At 35.0% G+C, this 19,918-nt stretch overlaps 1 protein-coding gene across 2 annotated transcripts in view; it reads left to right on the top strand.

Moving 5' to 3' along the window:
* NSMAF (neutral sphingomyelinase activation associated factor) overlaps positions 1-18,757 on the top strand; it is a 36,731-nt gene extending 17,974 nt beyond the window's left edge. The window contains exons 14-31 of one of the 2 annotated variants that reach the window (XM_026692352.2): positions 947-1,026; positions 2,050-2,140; positions 2,225-2,288; positions 2,394-2,445; positions 3,189-3,309; positions 3,566-3,697; positions 5,085-5,127; positions 7,610-7,773; positions 8,060-8,168; positions 10,647-10,711; positions 11,494-11,561; positions 12,388-12,455; positions 13,130-13,253; positions 14,216-14,296; positions 14,747-14,897; positions 15,794-15,896; positions 16,370-16,479; positions 18,420-18,757. In XM_026692352.2, the coding sequence (XP_026548137.2) occupies positions 947-1,026; positions 2,050-2,140; positions 2,225-2,288; positions 2,394-2,445; positions 3,189-3,309; positions 3,566-3,697; positions 5,085-5,127; positions 7,610-7,773; positions 8,060-8,168; positions 10,647-10,711; positions 11,494-11,561; positions 12,388-12,455; positions 13,130-13,253; positions 14,216-14,296; positions 14,747-14,897; positions 15,794-15,896; positions 16,370-16,479; positions 18,420-18,514 (1,721 nt within the window). In that variant the 3' untranslated portion in view covers positions 18,515-18,757. The remainder of the gene's footprint in view (positions 1-946; positions 1,027-2,049; positions 2,141-2,224; positions 2,289-2,393; positions 2,446-3,188; positions 3,310-3,565; positions 3,698-5,084; positions 5,128-7,609; positions 7,774-8,059; positions 8,169-10,646; positions 10,712-11,493; positions 11,562-12,387; positions 12,456-13,129; positions 13,254-14,215; positions 14,297-14,746; positions 14,898-15,793; positions 15,897-16,369; positions 16,480-18,419) is intronic. The other variant, XR_015748913.1, reaches the window with a different exon arrangement.
* Positions 18,758-19,918: the final 1,161 nt, after the last annotated feature.

The raw sequence follows: 19,918 nt of genomic DNA, 5'->3' as shown, positions 1-19,918 counted from the left end.
CATGTTCTAATTTCTTTAGTTTCTTCAGGAGTCTGTCATTTTTGTAAGTGGTTTCAGTTTCAGCTCTCCAAGTTGTAAGTTGCTTTGTCTTGTCCCAAAGTAGAGGGTGAATTTTGTTGCTCAATTCCAGGTGTAGGGTTAGGAGGTCTTTGTTTAACTGGTCCAGTTGGAATCTCTTTCTGTGAAGCTCGTTCCTGAATAGAGCCATTTCAGTTCTTTTCAGGATACGTTTGATAGCTGCTGTGCTGTGATGAAATGTTAATTTGAAGCTGGTTGGTGTTGCATTGTTGTCTCTGCAGCTGTAGGAATTTGAGGTCACATAGTATTCCTGCTCTTTTAACTTGAGATTTCTAACTTGAGATTTATGAATACCATACATACACACACACACACATACACACACACACCTATTATAAAACCCCATTATATTAGATTTTGTTTGCATAATATTTGTCCAATTGATTGTTTCATATTTTTCATACTGATAATAAGTTGTGAAAAAAATGTTAAAATATTAAAACATAAAATAAAGGGGAAAAAACTAATTGGCTTTTGGGTTTAAGAAGCTAATTTAAAAACCGGAAATGAGGTGCATTCACTTGCTGATTTGATTGTGAAGTCAAAATTGGGATAATTTTTCCATTAAACTTTTTCATATATTTGAGGATAGAAAAAAATTACTTTTCTACAGTACAGGTATCTGAAAAAACGAAAATGTTCAGTGAAGTTTTTTCCCTGCACTGACATCATTGAAATCAGTAGACTCATTAGTCTAAATTCTTCCCAAGGATTACAATTATGCTTTAAAGACTGATGAAGAAGGTATAGGTCCTAATTAATCCTAATTTGATATTTTAAGTTTTGTCCATATGCTTTAGAAAATAAAATTGTCATACTATTGTTAGTAATATAGTATATGTTTACAAATGTTCTTTTTTTTTCATAGATCTAACAAATCCTGAAACTTTTCGTGACCTTAGTAAACCTGTAGGTGCACTAAATAAAGAAAGATTGGAAAGATTACTGGTATGTAGAAAAACACCTTGTTTGTATATTAGTGTGTGTATGTTTGTGTGTAAATTAGTTTTGTATGTTAAAACAACTTTTTTGTTTACTGTATTTTAAGTTTTTTTTCTAGTTAAATTTTTTAATTTGTTATAAAAGATAGGTGCAAAATTGATAGAAAAGTAATTGTTAAAGAATGTAACTTTACCTATATATATTTGAGAGGGTCTAATTTCAGGTGGAATTGGAGGGTGATTACTTGGTAAAGGTATCCAAATGTGAATACAAGCAGATGAATAGATAGAAAACAAGAAAACCATAAAAGGATTGAAGATCCAGTGGCCCTTCAGGTGTTCCTAAAATAAAACTCCCACACCTCCATTATTACACATGTATTATTAAGTAAAGCTGCTATTTTTTGTGGTTCAGCAACATTTAGAATGTTTTTCTCAAATCTGTAGTAGAACATAATTGGCTATTATCTAGGTGTAAAGAGCAGCATAGCTCAAATGTTTATAGGTGATATATTTAGGTTCAACTGTGATTTATTAGACTATCAATAAAAGATGTGACTATTTCTAATTAATTTTATTATTAAGTAAGCCTAAATGTTTTACCTAAACATTTCAGTATATAAAAGAGAAGGGTGCAGAAGACTAGTTTAGAATATCTGTCTAAGGTTTTCATATGCAGGTTGCAGTGATTTGATAGGTATTTTTTCAAATATTTTAGGATCAGATTATACTGTGCATATTTTTTTTAAACTGGATATGGGGAAGAATTCATCCAAGTGCCCTGGAGTCTAGCATGTTTCTGCAAAATAATGCATTTTATAATTGTTGCCTGAGGCAATCCACTGAGATTGAATACTGTATATAGTTGTGTCAGTGACTCATTTCAGTCATTGTGGAACAATGTGCACAAAAAATGAAATGCTGACTCACTTTTTAATATAAACTCCATGTAATTACTATAGAAGAATGTTATTCCTGAATTGATTCTCTCTGTTTCACCACTCTCCTTTTGCCTTTATTGCATTGATAGGTGCGTTATCAAGAAATGCAAGAACCAAAATTTATGTATGGCAGCCACTACTCATCACCAGGTTATGTTCTCTTTTACCTGGTCAGAGTTGGTAAGATATATGCAGAGATATTTCAGAGAATATCATTATGGTACGTGTTTGAATATATGTATCTAACCTCTTTTGTTTTTATAGCACCAGAGCATATGCTTTGCTTACAAAATGGAAAGTTTGATCATCCTGACAGAATGTTCAACAGGTTAGTTTTGTATCTCACAATCAGTTCAGTTAACTTTTATGTTTGTCACTCTTACAGTGTTACTTTAAACAATAACTGGTTATTCTCTGTACTATTCTTAACTAGCATTGCAGAAACTTGGAAGAACTGTTTAGATGGGGCAACAGACTTCAAAGAGGTAAATAATCTTCTTGAACTTCAATCTGTAGTAATTGGCTTCCTTTATGTTGCTGATTGAACTGCTGCAGATACGTTATCTAAAAATGATTTTCCATCTAACCGGTCTAAGAAGTTACCCCAGCTTTTGGAGCCTATCACACAGAAAATCTCAAGTTGTTAGCATCACCAGCTATAAGACTAAGATAATAAATGATATTGGAGGGAGCCCCAAAACCAGCCGGCTCAAGGCACTCCAGCGGCGAGCACAGATCGAAGCCTCACAGAGACGAGGTTTCGGTCTGTCGCCGAAGAAGCTCAAACCGAGACAGTTTTGACTGATATTTTAAGGTAAGGAAATAAAGTCCCACAATATTTGGCCCCAGAAGTTTCCTGATACCAACTGTAGCTTTATGGTTTACTTGAAATAGTCTGAATCTGATAACTTCATGGTTAATGTGAATGCTGTATCTTTGATGCTCTGGCATGTTGGTGACAAATGCCCAAACTTAAAAATACCTGGCCAACAGTGCATTCTATCAATTGCTACTGTGCATTCAAACCAAGAATGGAACTACTGGTCTATCCTCTGTTAGGAGTTATTCAGGTTTGGATTTTCTTTTTTGCGGTCTGTTGTGTGACAGTGCCTTATCCTGGTTTTAGATGCATGAATAAACACCAGTAAATGCTTTGCTGTAAAGCTGCTATGAATATAAATACAATTTTGTTTCATTGCTAACAGTTCCCCACTTTTCTTTTATCCAGTTAATCCCTGAGTTCTATGAAAATGATTCTAGTTTCTTATTAAATAATCTGAAACTGGACTTGGGGAAGACACAAGGAGGAAAGATGGTTGACAATGTAGAACTTCCTCCTTGGGCATCAGGTAAATAGAATTTTAGGTGTAACTGTTATCTGGATTCTGCTTCAGAGATTAGCTCTCACTCATTCAATAACATCATTAGATAACATCATTTTTCTCCTACTCTGGGCTTTGAAGGTAATTAAGACAAAATTCTGAATTGTTGATTAATAAAAGCCCTTGTGCCTTTTTAATTAGTTTTTTTTAAGGGAGACAGGAAAATGTGAATAGAGGTGTGCTCTCGACAACATGCAAGAAATTTGGATATTATTTATTTCAGATGCCAATGATTTTCTCCAGAAGAGTCAAGATGCTTTAGAAAGCCAGTATGTGTCAGAACATCTCCATGAATGGATTGATCTTGTGTTTGGCTATAAGCAGAAGGGCAATGAAGCCATTGCAGCTCAGAATGGTAATTTTGATATAGATATTTACAGCTCTTAACAGTTATTTATACATTTCAGCTGTATGGCTCTCTCTTATAATAGGACTTCTTCTCGTTATTGAACACATAATATGTCATAATGTACCAATTTCTCTTCCACATCTGTTCTAAATTATGAAGCTAATGAAAACAGATTCAAGTACATTTTAATGGCACAGTCCTAGATACGTTTTCTCAGAAATAAATTTTATTATGTTAATTAGTATTTGCTGTCAGGTAAAGGTCTGCAAGTATTGCTGATTTTTGTTCTATGTATCTATCTTGCTTGATTATATCCTTATTAAGTTTAAGTTTCTCTTAGTTAAAGATACAGTTACAGGTCGTGACCGTAATCTTATATAAATATACACGGAAGTAAATTATATGAATTTGGTGTGGCTTGCTTCTGAATAGCCACAGATATATTTCTATTTTAATTAAGGTAGTAAGATGCTTCTAAAGTAGAGTGGGTTGCTTATGTATTCATTAATAAACCAGACAGAACTATCTATCACATTTGACTGGTACTTGAAGTAGCAATGGAAGTTCAGTTCTAGGACTTCTGCAATAAAACTTTTACATAATATACAGTATTTTGATTTAGTGGATTTGGATTAAATCTGAAAAATATCTACTGGCTCCACCTGGTTGCAGCTAGGCATTGCATGGCTTCTAAGCTGCTGCTTGCTTCCTCCACTCTTTTCATTGTCTTTGGAAGCTTCTCTACTTCTCAGATCCATAAGGTTGGACTATGATCCTGTCAACTATTCCTAGTTTCCAGGTGGCCTCCTGGATGCACTCAGGTTTTGATCTACTAATCTGCTGTGTTTATGGTTTCTGGAGTTGTCTTTTATCACTGGACTGGTGCTCATGCTGCTTCTTGGTTCTTGGGTACAGCTGTCCCTCCCTCCCTCAATGGACATTTGGCTTTACTAGACGTCTGTTCACTGCATTAGTTCACATAATCAAAGCTTGTGCCTCTGAGAAGTAGGCCATATAAGCCTTCAAAGGCACGAAGAGGTGCAGTTAGCATTGTCTGATACAGATAATTCACAGGAGGAGGAGAAATGGGTTAAAATTCTGTTTCAGAGAGCTATTTAGAGCACAAGCTGTATAAGGGTTAGAAATTCACGTCATCAGAGATTATAAAGAGAAGACTATTTGGATGTGGAGCAGTTGCAGAGAGTTAGAACTTTAAAAAATTATATAGCAGACAATAAGTGCTATGTGTCTGATATTGATTATGGCTGAAATTGATTGTGTACAAATGACACAGCATGTTGTTGTGAGAGATTGCAGAATGCTTCTTGATTAAGAGTCTTGCCACAACAATTATATTTTCAAGTAAGTAGTATACTTCTCTGCTTCTTTTTAGTATTTCATCCTTTAACCTATGAAGGAGGAGTAGATCTGAACAGGTAACTTCTATATGCTTATAGTGAGGATATAGTATTCATTTCCTTCTATTACAAATCCTGGGTTTAATTGCAAATTTTATACATCTCCCTTTAAGAGAATGCTATGTATGATGCTTAATCGCCACCCACCCCCAAAATGAAAAAAATGTATTGCCCCAATGCAGTTCTTTAGCATGAACCCTGAGGTATCTTATATACACTCAAAGGAGATACTGTGATAGTCTTTAGGCAATCTTTAGGTTTGCAAAACGGTATAAGCAGCAACTTACCCTTTAGGAAAAAACCTAAAAAGAATGGTGCAAGATGCATGTTCAGGAGTGGTAGGCTGAACACAAAACATATTCCATGACCTGAATGCTCCAATGCCTGATGGAAGAGGAGGCACTGGAGTTGAGCATGAAGAAATCAAGCAATGGCATAATCTTGAAGTGGGCATGATTACTTTATTGAAACCCTAAGTAGAATCACTGCATATTGCAACATTTGGTGCATAGCCCACTTATGTACATTTAATGGGATGCTCAATTTGGAAAGCTTCAAAAGCCACACATTAGTAATTAATAAAATCAGTGGCATTGGGCCTTTCTCAATGCCACATTGCCGACTTCGTAAACATGCTGAGAATAGTTCAAGATTCTCATATGTTTCTGCTCCCCTCTGATTCCAAGTTTGGTATTGAGATCCTGGTTTGTCTAAATCAAACTTTGACTTCTGAAAAGGACAATTTTGGCATAAACATTGAAGCTCTTTCTATCAAAATAGTATTTTAAAGGGTGATATTGGAAAAAGCTGATTAAAGAACAGAATACATTCTAAAGTAAATTTCTCTTCCTAAGACTTTGTAGACTTTGCAGGCCATTTTGAAGATTTTGTGGAATCTGCATATGAGTTGTGTTTCCATAAATTAATTGTGCAATTAGCTAGTTAAGTTTTGTAAAATGTTTTATTTACTAGTTTAAGAAATATGCAATTCTGGTTAATTCAGTCTTGTGTAAAGATTAAACTGGAGTTAAAAACATTTCAGATTCTCATTCCATATTCTTTACTAAAAGTTGATTCAAAATTCAAAATGATTATCGATAAAAAAGAACAGCAGAAATAAAAGAAAAAAATAGGAAAAACACTACTTTTCCAGTTTAGGATTGCCAGGTGCTGAAAAATTTCCTCCTACCAATATATATCCTCAGATTTCCTGAAGATTTCTTCCTGTCACGAAATGTGTGCATAAGTCATATAAGACAGGGGAACAAGTCCTACCGGGCCGCTGGCTTGCTGGGCGCCGCCATCTTTTTTTGATGAAAAAGTGCTTCCAGTGAGCTTTTCCGGGTAGAAAGCTCACCGGAAGCACGTTTTCATCAAAAAAAGATGGCGACGCCAGCGCTTCCGGTGAGCTTTTCCGGGTAGAAAGCTCACTGGAAGCACGTTTTCATCAAAAAAAGATGGCGGCGCCCAGCTGATGCCGGTACCGGGCCGCGGCGCCCAGCTGATGCCGGTACTGGGCCGCGGCGTAAAAAAGATTGGGGATCACTGATATAAGAAGCAAGAACAGAACAGAAAAGTCTCTAAACATATGTTTAGTTAAACAGTACCATGAAAATGAATTGCCTATAAATATCTCTCAAACTCTCTTGCAAATACCATTCATTCAAAGACATTTCTCTATCCTTCCAGCAGAAATAACAAAAAAAGAATAAAATCAATAAGATATTGGTTGGATATGGGAGAGAGAGGGAAGAAATACAACTGAGTAGGGATCATGGAAAGACAAGAAAACTTTAAAGAGAAACAAGAAAAAGAAGGCCTGTTTGTTGAAAAGGGTTAAATCCACCAGACAAGCAGCTCCTTCAAAACCACAGTCAGTCTTCACAGCCATCTTTTCAACAACAATGTCTGCATCCCTTTGCATTTCATGCCAGACAAAGTAATTATTTGGGGTGGAGAAAAAGCCCTCATTTTCCTATTATGTTAGAAATAATTTAGTGGGCATTATAGTGCCTGCCACAGAGGTAAGGAGACAACATCCCGTATCTTGAATCCTATAAACTATGAGAACTATTATTGGTAGAAACATACAGCTTTAACCTAGTATAATAAATATGCCCAAAGGTGCTTTTTTCTAATAGGCAACTGGACTTCCTTGTTTTTTTTTTCTTTGGAAATGTTTCACCTCATCCAAGAAGATTTGTCAGTTCTAACCAACTAGTGAGGAATTCAAGGATTTATATTCTTTGCAGTCATTTGATTGTTAGTATTCTGAGGGAAGGTTGTTAGATCCCAAGAAGAAGCTTCTTGAATAAGAAGTGAAAAATTTTCAAAGAAAAAAACCAAGTAAGTTCAGTTACCTTTTGGAAAAAGCACCTTCGACTGAATAAGCCTGAATGAGAATATCCATAGATAACAGTATATAATAATATTATATATCTATATATACTGTGATGTTTTTCTTGGTACAATGCAAGGTCATTTTTTTCTTTTCCTGAAGCATTATGGACACAAATGAAAGAGTAGCTCTGTTGACACAAATCTTGGAATTTGGACAGACTCCAAAACAATTGTTCACAATCCCTCATCCAAGAAGGATAATTCCAAAGTTAAAAAGTTGGTCTCGAGCGTCCAGCTATAGCCTCTCTGTGACTGAATCTTCAGGTAAATTTAGTAAACTTTTAGAGTCTGCTTATTGTTCAGCTTGTTGTCTATTTCAGTCCCTGACTTCCCTACCAGGTTTGAGCCCCATAGAATAACTTCTGACCATGATTACCTCTAAGGATAAAATTGATAATGTGGTGCCTCATGGTAGACATTATAACTGATACTTTTTTTTGGAGGGGGGGTATTTAAGAAAGAAAAAAGAAAATAACATCCTACAATAAATGTACATTTTTTGACTTTCATCTCATTACTTTGATTTTACATTATTACCATGTTTGCAAAGTTTCTCCAGGTGAAGAATCTTTTGAAGATCTGACAGAAGAAAGCATCTTACTTTCCTGGAATAACATGGCCAGTTTAAAACTTGATGGGCAGTACAAGATCCACAAAGGGTAAATTGTAGCAGCCAGATGGGCAATTGTATAAAGTTAATATTTATATATATATATATATATGATCTGCAACCCTACTGCAAGAAATGAAATGCTTAGCATAGGGAAGGAAATTTCTTTATTTTTGGCAAATAATTTTTATTTTATTCAAAGCATTAAAATAAAACTCCAGAAACTGGGAAACATGCAAAATGGACCACATCGAAAAACAGTACGTAAAAAATCAGACATACACATAAATGGTCCCTCCTAGTTGAATACTGATAAATATATTTCAAAAATAACTCCTCCCCTTTGCGAAGCAAGCACACAATTTATAAATTTCTATAACACTGTTTACCCAGCCCACTTAGCCTGACATCAGTCTACTATATGAAACCATAGTTAACAGGTAAAACCAACTACTAAATTAAATTTCAAAACCCTCTGTTAAGAATCTATTTATTATATTCACCTGCAGAAAGTTCACAATACTTCTGGTCTACCATAAGTCACCACAATCATTGTCTCTGGTCCATCCAGGATCAAATATCTTCAACTGATTTTTAGTGATAAGGCTTTTCCTTAATATATTAATCGAGATACTTTCTAGCAGCTGGATTTTATTCCCCCGAGTCATAATTCTCTGTTGTGTGTATTTCCACAGCATTTGTTGTACAAAAAAGTATCCTTTCTCAGAGTTCTCTAACCAACTTATAATTTCCAAGTTCACCTCAACTTTCAGGACTGCTAGCAGCAAGTTACATTCCAATCTATATAGTGCTATTACTTGCATCTGATATAATAGTGATACAATAGTGCTGTTACTTGCATCTGATTGCAATCTTTTAAAACCATAATTACTTTATCAAGCATTTTATCTAATTTTTCAAGATGAACTTGTAAGTTGAAAAGTATTATTTCTGCCCAGCTTTACCAATAAACTTTGTCTTCATATGTTTCTTGCATTTTGACTATAGTTTAATATAATCCAAAATACCTCAGTAGTTAAATTGTGACAACTGGAACTTTTATAGCCAGTCACAAAAAGTTCCTCCCAAAGACAGGAAGTATGCCATAACAGATAAGTCTCAAACACACTGAGAAGAGCTTTTCCAGCATAAAAAGAGATATTTTTGTCAAAAACTAAAACAATTAAGACCAGGTTTTTTTTTTTAAAAAAAAAACTCCATAGAATAGTACATAATTCCTGTAGTGCATGATATTATTTATGATATCAACATAAATAAAATCATATATCTTTCACTAGCCAAAGTTGCCATGCCTTCCATGAGAAGTAATTTATGGCAGCTAATAAAACAATAAAAAGAATATAAAGAAGAAACCATTTTAAGATCAAGAAGGGATTAAATTAGATCAGCATTAAACCAATACATTGCAAGTAAAAATCAAAAGAACAAAAAAGAATCAGAATGTGATGTTAAAACCCATGCATTCTTAAAGGAGCAGGCAGTTGGAAAAGATGGCAACTCGGCACTCCGACTGCTCTCACTTTTGAGTTGGTATCTTCTAGGGTGCTCTTCTCAGGTAGGTCCATGGTTGTCTGAGGGTCATCTTGAGTTCAAATCCAGGAAACATGCTGCCAAACAGCTAGCTTTGGTGGTGAAACCAGCTGTTTTTCAGCAGGGAAAAATGGTCCTGCAGAGTCAGGATGCCATCAGGAACAAAAATTTATTTTGCTCAAACAAGTCTCAGATATTTGGTCTGATATGAAAGCTGGACTTAATATATTGCCCTTTGTTCTTATTAATGGCATTTTCACTCTTATAAAGCAATTAAATATTTTGGATCAATGTCAAAATATTGAAAGAGTAAAAAAGTACCTAAAGCAAGATACTGAAACTAATGCAAAGATGTTGCCATTCTGCATCTCATGAAATAAATGATGTTTTCCTTCATTTATTTAGCAAACTTTGGGTAGAACCCCAAATAACACAATTGGAGAAATATTTTCTAAGACAATGGCAGAAAATCCTCCTGGATAAGAACATGAAGGTGATTTGTAAAAAAAAAAAAAAAAAGGTGTCAGATTCTTCAGATCTTAACAGCTAAAACAACTGCTTTGAACTGAGCCAAGGGGGTGAAAAAATAATTTTGGTGTAATTAAATGTTGAAATTTTAATTCAGTATCACCAGTGCTAACTGGCCATCATTGGGAAGTTCATTTGAGCATTTTCATTTTGAAAACAGCTTCTGTTGAGCTTGGATGAGAAATCACTCTGAATTGATGTGATGTCTGCAATTTTGAAATGTTTTAAATATTCCTTCCTTTAAGACTTTATCAATGAAGTGCTTACTTTAGCTACTTTGGAGTAAATTCATTGAATACAAATGGATTTACATCTGAATATCAAACAAATTTAGAATTCCAGCATGGATTAAATGTAATAAGTTAGTTAGAGACTTCAGGAAGCACTGGTGTATGTTTTCATTCAGCCTGAAGTAACTAAAGAAATAACATGGTTTTGTTTTGAAAAGGCCAATAACCGGAATTGCCATGTGTTCTACTTCTAACCAATCTTCCATCTTTACTACATCTCTAGGTAAGTAATGTCTTTATCAGGTGCCTGCTTTCAAGTAATGTGAAATGTTAGAATTTCAAATTGGTTTACTATAGGCTTGGCATACATTATGGTCTGTAGAATTAAAATTACATTAAATTAAAAATCCAAAGATTCACAGACTATTTGAACATTTTAATATGTATATATTATTAAATGGATGGATGGATGAACAAAAAGGAAGAAGCTGTTCCATAGGAAGTACAGAAAACATCACATGATGCAGAAGCTAACTTCCTTAAATAACCAGAAGTATTTCTGAATTGATGTGATGCCTGCAAAGTATGGACAAATTCCTGTTAAAATATTAGAAGTTAGGGTAGCATTGTACTTACAGTAGGTGAAAAATATAGTAACAGAAGTGGTTTTATACAAGGTAGAGATTGGCATTCTTGCCATGAACACGAAGTTTTGCAAAAAATACAGAAAATAGATTTAATTGCATCTGTAGAACAATCTATACTCCTTCCATGTTCAGTGAAAATGAATCTAAAAGGAAGTAGAAGTTTATCCTGTGCAAGCAAAGAAAGTAATGTTTTACCCTTTAATATATATTTATATAGTAATGTAAAATATATAATACCTTTCCATTGCTTAACAGATGTACTTACTACTTATGCATCAGAATACAGGATTGCACAAACACAGACTTTTTTCCAACTGAATGTCTGTATCCTGGCTAGGTTGATTTTTCAAATGGGAAGGTGAAGGATGCGTTTAAATGAGCACAGTTCTTATTATTTTTCTCTCATCATTTACCTTAGATTCAACTTTGAAGATGTTTTCGGCAGATTCAAAAATGCTTCAGAGGAGTGTGTCTTTCTCAAACATGGTCAGTTCTTCCAAGCCTTTACTGTAGCCTTTTTAGATTTGGTTGGGTCTATAATTCAGAAAACAGCTAAAATTGATGCAGGCTGAATTAGAGGCTGCTGATTTGTTTGCCAACTAGAAGTAGGTTACAAAATATACAAAGCTTCTTGATGCCTAGTGCCAATCTTAAGCCTTTGAATCTGGCCAGCCAGGACAATATTCCTTTTAAATCCAAGCCAGGAAACTGATATAATCTAGGGCAGTGATCCCCAACCTTTTTGATGCCGCGGCCCGGTACTGGCATCAGCTGGCGCCGCGCCCGGTACCGGCATCAACTGGGCGCCGCCATCTTTTTGTGAAAAGATGGCGGGCGCCATGCCTCGGTGAGCTTTTTCGGGTAGAAATGGCTTTCTGCCGGAAAAGCTCACGAAGCTTGGCGCCGCCATCTTTTTGATGAAAAAGTGCTTCCGGTGAGCTTTCTACCTGGAAAAGCTCACTGGAAGCACTTTTTACCAAAAAAGATGGTGGCGCCCAACTTGTAACGGACCGGTAAGACTTGTTCCATGCGGACTGGTACTGGTCCGCTGGACCGGCGGATTGGGGACCCCTGATCTAGGGCATACAATCTCCATTAGGAACACCTAGTTAAAGGCCTGATATACAGATGGCTCCTTTTTCCTTTTTTATCTTAGCTATCTTTGAAGATTTAGACACACCAAAATGATGTCATATGCTTAATTTCTTCAAAAAATAGCTTTTGAATCTATCAAATACAAAATATGTTGTTTCAAAATATATTAATATATAATTTAATAATATGAACCAACCACTTGTTGATTTTGTTACAGGCTTTGTCGTCTTGTTTAATCTTACCAGGGAATAGCACCGTTGCATGTTCTTCATGGGACAATAATATGTATGTGATTTTACAGATTCCTAAATGTATACAGCACTAGTTCATGATTCTTTTAATTTGGGGCCAGTCTTTCCATGAGCTAATTTTAAGTGAATTTGAGGAGGCAAAAGATTGTGCATGTACATGAGTAATAGAATAGAATTATTTGTTGGATATAATTGTATATAATATGTTGCACAATGGGTTAACCTAGTGACCAGATCTGGCCAAGTTTTCTTGACAGAAATATTTATTTCTACCATGGCTAAATCTTTGAATGAAGCAGTTGTTAGCAGCTGATAAATGGCAGCAGGTTGTGAGGGAGAGATTTTTATGCTACACCACAGTCTCCTTACAACACTTCTTAAATTAGCCTTTGGGAACAACAGAGATTAACAAAAGATTCAATAACCAATCAGTGCAGTTTTATTCTTTATCTCAGGGAGCAAAATAAGTTGGTCTCAGGAAGCAAAATAAGTTGTTAATTGCTGACATTGCAATATTTGCTTTATTAGAAGATCTCCCACTGAAACTAATGAGCAGGACAATCCCAAATATAAATGCATTTTAAAATACTTTTAAAATGGGGAAATGAAAAGAACTACATTTTGGCTTTGTAAGTGGATGTAAATAAAAATAAAATTGCTCTCCAAAATATTTAATATATCCTTTTCTTTCTTTTTTACTTCTAAAAGCTATTTCTACTCAGTAGCTTTTGGAAGGCAGCAGGACACCTTAATAGGGCATCATGATGCTGTCAGCAAGATCTGTTGGCATAATAATCGTTTATATTCTGCATCTTGGGATTCAACAATAAAAGTAAGTATGACTGTGATGGAAGACATTTTGTAGGTCATTATTTCCTACCAAGTGCCCACTAGATACAATACAGGTTGACTACAATTTTCAAGATTTAACTCATGCTGACTAAAAAACTTGGATTAGTGCAGTGCATCTGGAGAGTAGCTACATCATATATCTGTAACAATAACTTTGTAATTAGATAACAAAATCTGTCCCTTTTGCAACATTAGGTTTCTATTATAGTTCCAAAATTTTCCATTTGTAAATTGAGTAGTAGCAGCTAGCTTGACTCATGGACTGTGACTACTTGAGATATCTTAGTAATGATTACTTTATAAAACTGACCCATGGAATCTATTTAATCATCTCTAGTTGATAGTGCTTCTTGTGCTGTTTGGTTAGGTAGATTGTGGCCTCATGGATGATCCATTTTTCTATGTACTACTGATTGATCTCTTCTCGGAAAAGTAGCCTAAGAACAATCCACCAGATAAATTGAATGACAAAAAGTTCTTCATATTAACAGTTGCAAACAGCTGCAGAAAAGGCTAAGAGATCTAAGGTGGCTTAGATACATAGGCTTTGAATTGTTTAATTTGTGAAGAGTGATATGGTATTACAAATGTTTATAACAGCAAACCATATGGAACAAACCATATGACTTTCAGTAAGTCATTTTATATCTTACATGCATAATATAATTGAAAAATAGAAACACAAAAATAAATGTAGCTATTTTTGTTTTTGCAATCCAATAAGTCAAGTTCAGTGGGTTCTAAATATCTTAACTGACCATTCATATGTTGTAGCTATTGCCAAATCTTTCTATCTTTGTGTATGTAATAATCTTACTGCAGTTATTCTGTATAAAAAAGTCTTCCACATTTTTTTTTCAATTCCTTATATCTTATATGAATGGCATAATGAGTGAAAACAATGCTTATATATTTATAGTCCTTTTGTATCTTATGTTCCAGGTGTGGCACTGTAATCCAACAGAATTGTTAAACACTAAGAAACATTTTGAATTGCTTGCTGAATTGGAACATGATGTTAGTGTAAGTATAAAGATACATAATAATTTTCAGATTGATTGCCTTTGAATCTTGTACCCAAGGATCACAAATTTGATCAAGGATATCTGCAGCATATGATAAAAAAAATGTCAAGATAGTGGCCACACTGATGCAGGCAGGCAAATCTCTGCCTATTTTTACATGTGACAGACATTAAAAAGTAGAGCTTTGATTGTACCAACGTGACCACTATCTTGATTTTTTGACCAGCAGAAGCCTCTGCAGACAAATACCATCTTCTTGTGCTCATTTTGTCTGTGAAAGTGATCCTTCATTGATTGGGGGGGGGGGGAGTATGTATGCATATAATTTTAAATATTCAAGTGATTCAGGCATAAAGATTCAGTATATTAGGGAATGTGTGAAAACTTACTTATCATTGTATATATTATTAATAATGTGGAAATAAATAACGTTAACATAATTGCTTAGGTAACAACTATCACCTTGAATCCTGCATATACTCTGCTAGCATCTGGAACAAAAGATGGAACTATTAGTATATGGGATGTTACTGCTGCTTCTATACTGCATCGCCTTCCATGTCATTCAGCAACTGTTTTGGATGTTGCTTTCAGTCCTGGTATGGGTAATTCAAATTTTCTTCTTAAATACCCATTCCGTCAAGGAAAACACTCAACCTTATGGATAATCAAAGCTCTTATCTAATTCTGGATTGGAAACATACAATTCCAATACAATACTTGTTTGTGTTACTGGGAAAACAAGGGCCATCACAGGTAATCCTCGACTTACAAACATTCATTTAATGATCATCTGAAGTTATAACGGCACTGAAAAAAGTGATATATGGCTGTCACAACAGTTGCAGCATTCCCCATGGTCACATGATCAAAATTCGGACACCTGGCAACTGGCATGAATTTATGATGGTTGCAGTGTCCTGGGGTGACAAGCAAAGCCAATGGGGAAGCCCTATTCCCTTAACACCTGTGTTACACACTTAACAATTGCAGTGATTCATTTAACAGCTTGTGAGAAGAACTGTCATGCTCAGCAGTGAAAAGTTTGGGCTCAATTATTGTAAATTGAGGAATGCCTGGTATATTCAGTTAGTTTATTCTTCAGTAAATTGATTATAGATTGTGGCTGCTAGCAGGCAATCCCAATCTCATTTTGTAATCATAAAACAGAACAGCAGCTGTAACAAAGTTTCAAACATCGTAGCTAGCTTGCCTTGCCTTGCATATCTATGTTAGTATCTTTGTAGCATATTAGTTGTTTCAGAGAAGAAAGACATCAATTTATAGCACTAAAAGTTTTCTGTTTTTCCTTGTGTGCATTCATGCATACAGTCAAAATGGTGAATGTTATTTGGAATGCATCTTTCTTTTATCAACTAGCTAATTTTCCTGAAGCTAAACTATGGTATCAGGTTTTGAGGCTGATGGGTGTTTTATTCTCTGCTCAGTCAAAAACTTGAACTGAATACCTAGTGTAGCTATTCTTGTAATATAGATGGCCGACACCTATTAAGCACAGGAGAAGATGCCCATTTTAAAGTTACAGATGTGCAAACTGGAATGATTATCTCTTCTGTAGCTTTGGAGCAGACTCAAAGGTAATCTCTTTTGCCAAATTTATTTAAAAAAAAAACATGTTAAACTTATACTGTGTATGAAACAGATTAGTTATTTATTTCAAGTTTTGAAAAAATGTTCATATATGTTGACTCAAGATTGGACCCATAAGATTTGTCTCATAAGATTACCTGGGGAGAAAGAGATGACTTTGCAATCTGGGCTTGTCCCTCTAAAGTTAGCACAACGTTAATGTTAATGTTTTAAAAATATGAAAATGTAAAACTTCTAAATTATCTCCTTAGCTTGGGTACATTTGATTATAGTAATGGCTTTAATTTACCAAATTATCACTCAAAATACAAATACATTTAAATTTTCTTAATCTGAAACCACACTTTGTTAGCAACAGCCTATGTTTTATTAAACCCTGGGCAATGTAAGTATCGGTGAGAATAAAGTTATATAACATCAACTGATAACTAATTTTTGTTTGATAAACTTATTTTTGCAGATGTTTCAAGTGGGATGGACACATAGTTTTATCAGGAAGTCAGTCGGGAGAATTGTTTGTTTGGGATATACTTGGAGGAAAAACAGTAGGAAAAATTCCAGGACATGCAGGTATGTTTGAATATATTTTTAAAATGCTTCTATTTCAAATCTCTGAAGCCCTTAAATATTAGATAAAGTGCATGCCCGCCTTGTAAGTTGCTCTTGCTTCTTAAACTATTGTATAAAATTATCGATCCTGATAGCATGAACTAAGAATCCTAAGAATTTGTATACTATAGAAAGAAGCCAGAATATTGCTGTAAAGAGTCCTATTAAACCATTCAATGGAAAATTCAAAATATTGGCTCAATAAGGTTCATGATCTTTATTAAATGGATACTAAAGCTTAGAATATTAAGAAATAAGCAAAACATTTTTGAAGCTACTAAACTGAGATTGTAAACAATTTCGACCAAGAAAAAAATAAGAGACAAAAGAATCTGACTTCCCAAAAGGTTTAGTGAACTTTTAAGGATAGAAGAGGGGGAAATATCAGTTTGACTTGAATTGATTTATAGGATTTCTAACTCTTATGATTCTGGGTAGTCTTTAGCCTGGGTATATTCAGACTATTTTATGCAAACCAGGATCTTCAGTGTAGAGGCTACATTACAAAGAAATATACTGTTACCTGCATTCTACCCACCAGGAACAACTGTGAAATATTACACGTGCTCAGGTATTACATTCACAATCCCCATAGCAAATAATTTTTTGAAAGCATTCTCTTTCCTTAAAGATAGGTTTGTGTCTGCTTTGTTATTTGCTAATACACTTTCCATAGTTTGGAGATGTTTTTATAAAACAAACTAATGAAAAGTATAAGAAAACCAGGAACAATGTTGACCTCAAATTATTCTGTCTTGGCTTTGAGGGGTCCTTGGTGCTCTCTAAGTTTGGATGTTTTCCTGTAGATATTTCATTAACCAAACTAGGTAAAATCATAGTGCTAGAAGGAGTGAGGTTCTATTGTCTTGCCCTGACAGGATTGGTGGAGGTGGCCTTGGAAATTCTTTGGTTGGGCTCAAACTGTTAGCTTGTTGGCAGTCCCTTGATTGTGCTATTATTTACTTCTTGATTGTTGATCTGATGTTAATCTTGTAATTAATGTATGCTCATCTGATTGCTGGTAGGGAGATGTTTTGGTGTTTTTGTTTTGTTTTTGTCTTGTTGATTTGTCAATTTTTGCCTGTAGATATTGTTTAGCTATGTGCCCATTGATGGTTAATTTGTTAATGCCAAGCTTCTAGAAATTCCCTAGCATTTTTGGACTTGGCTTGGTCTAGGTTTGTCAGTTTCCTAGATGAAACTATGATTAAGTCTGTCGTTTTTCTGAAATTAAAGTGTTTTTATCATATCTTTTCCTGTTAGTCCTACGTAGTGTAGTGGCTGTTGCAGTCATTACACTGTATGTTGTACATGACTTCTGATGAACTGACAGCAAACCCCACTCCTTAGTAGAACTAATAATGTTACCTAAACAATAATAATAATAAAACAACCAAGCTCAGAGATCACTAAGGACCCCTCATTTCAACCCTGAACTACAAATATTCTTTATTGGCATCTTGGCTTTGCAACTTTCTTTTTTCAAATATGGAGACATTGGAAGGCAATCAACTCAATAGTTTTAGAAGTTATTCTTAGTTCATGAAATTCATGATTATTATTTACAATTTTGAAAGTACCAGGCCCAAATCAGACGCTTGGAAATACTGCCTCGCCAATAGGAATGCATATTACTTTTTACTGTTTCCTGTTCATTAATCATTAGTTTATAGAACAGTTTCATGTCCCACCATTTTTAGCTTAGCTTGAGAGCTTTTGGTATATAATTTCTCAAATTAAGTATGACAAATTCTATAACTTGCTTCTCAAAATGTAATTTCATAGGTGCTGTGAGCTAACATCTTTTGTAGTTGGAATAAAGTTATGTATTGCAGCTAGAAGTTTCAGGAAGGTGGTTGGAAATGGTCAATCTGATTGACTTGCATATGTATCTTCCTTAGGTGCTGTTACTTGTATGTGGATGAATGACCAGTGCAGCAATATAATTACTGGAGGAGAAGACAGACAAATTGTGTTCTGGAAACAGCAATACTAAGTGCTTTTTCTCTGATAATCTCAATCCTTAATATTTTTAAACCAGAATTTTAAAAGGACCTTGCTAAAATGTAAAAATGCTTTCTATAGTTCAAACAGAACTTCTGGTCCCCTTCGTATATTGATGAAGACTCTAAAATGTTACAAATGTCTATATGCTCTTGCCTATTTACTGAATACTGTAGCAGCTTGAGGTACTTGTCTTATACTCCTGTTGAAAATAAACTTATTTTTCAATAACCAATATGTTTTAACTTGAAATCATACTACTCTCTATATTGTTCCTTGTATGTTTGTTTTCAAATCAGTGTTGATGTCTGGAGACTGCCTAGACCAGTGATGGCTAACCTTTTCATCCTTGTGTGCAGAAAGTACCTGCATCCATAATGCAATGCACACGTTTCCCCCCTGCGCATGTGCATGCAACATCCCATGTGCCGCACCTCTGCGCATGTGCATGACTCCCCCTGCATGCCCTGTGCCTCTGCGCAAACACATGCATCTCCTGTGCGTGCCCTGCCCCCCGCACATGTGCGGCAAATACTCGACAATCAGCTGGCTGGTGGGAGGCGCACGTGCATATGTAATGGACCTGACATGGGGTGACAGCTCGCGTGCTGGCAGAGATGGCTCTGCATGCCACTTCCAGCACGTGTGCCATAGGTTCACCATCACGGGCCTAGACAAATCTCTGCAGTTTTCTTGGCATTATTTTGCCAATATTGCAATCGGTAAATTTTATCTTTATTTGGAAATTACTGGACTGGTTTGCCATTGTCTTCTTCCTAGAGCTAAGAGAGAAAATGGCTGGCCAAAGAGAACCAGAGGGCTTTGTGCCAAAGAATCCATTGTCATCTGCTTTCTAATAGGATTTTGTTCAGTTTTATGTACTTGGCAGAAATATTTTCCCTAAACTTCCATCTGAATATGATCATGTTTTTATTGTTTCACTCTATAGACCACTCATTGTCAACCAACAGTTTGATTGCTGAATAACTTAACTTTTTTAGTTGGGAAAGTATTTTTTCCTGATTTTATAAAGCTGCTTATTTTTTTTCTTTTTGTGGGCTAGCACACATTCCTTATCAAATACCTTCCCATCTTCTTACTAAGAGTTATCTATATATTGCCATGATTTCGCATTCAAATATCTCTACCAAGTGCCAGGGACATGTGGAGTTTAACATTCTATCCACATGTACTAGGTCTGACATAGAACACTCATTTTTGTCCCATATCATTTTTTTCCTTTCACTGACTTCTAGTATCTCTGTATTTGGACTGGGAAGTATTTCATTTACTAAAAAATATTTCACAACGTTAAATGAAAACAGTCATTATCACTTTACCCTTAGTTAAGTCAAGTGCTACAGTTTAATCTAAAGAAATTTATCAACTGTGATGA

This window comes from Notechis scutatus, chromosome 3, assembly GCF_049901735.1.
Source record: "Notechis scutatus isolate UNSWTSFEM ecotype Mainland chromosome 3, rNotScu1.2, whole genome shotgun sequence".
Lineage (NCBI taxonomy): Eukaryota > Metazoa > Chordata > Lepidosauria > Squamata > Elapidae > Notechis > Notechis scutatus.
Note: the sequence above shows the minus strand (reverse complement) of the source record. Positions and strands in the feature narration are given on the sequence as shown.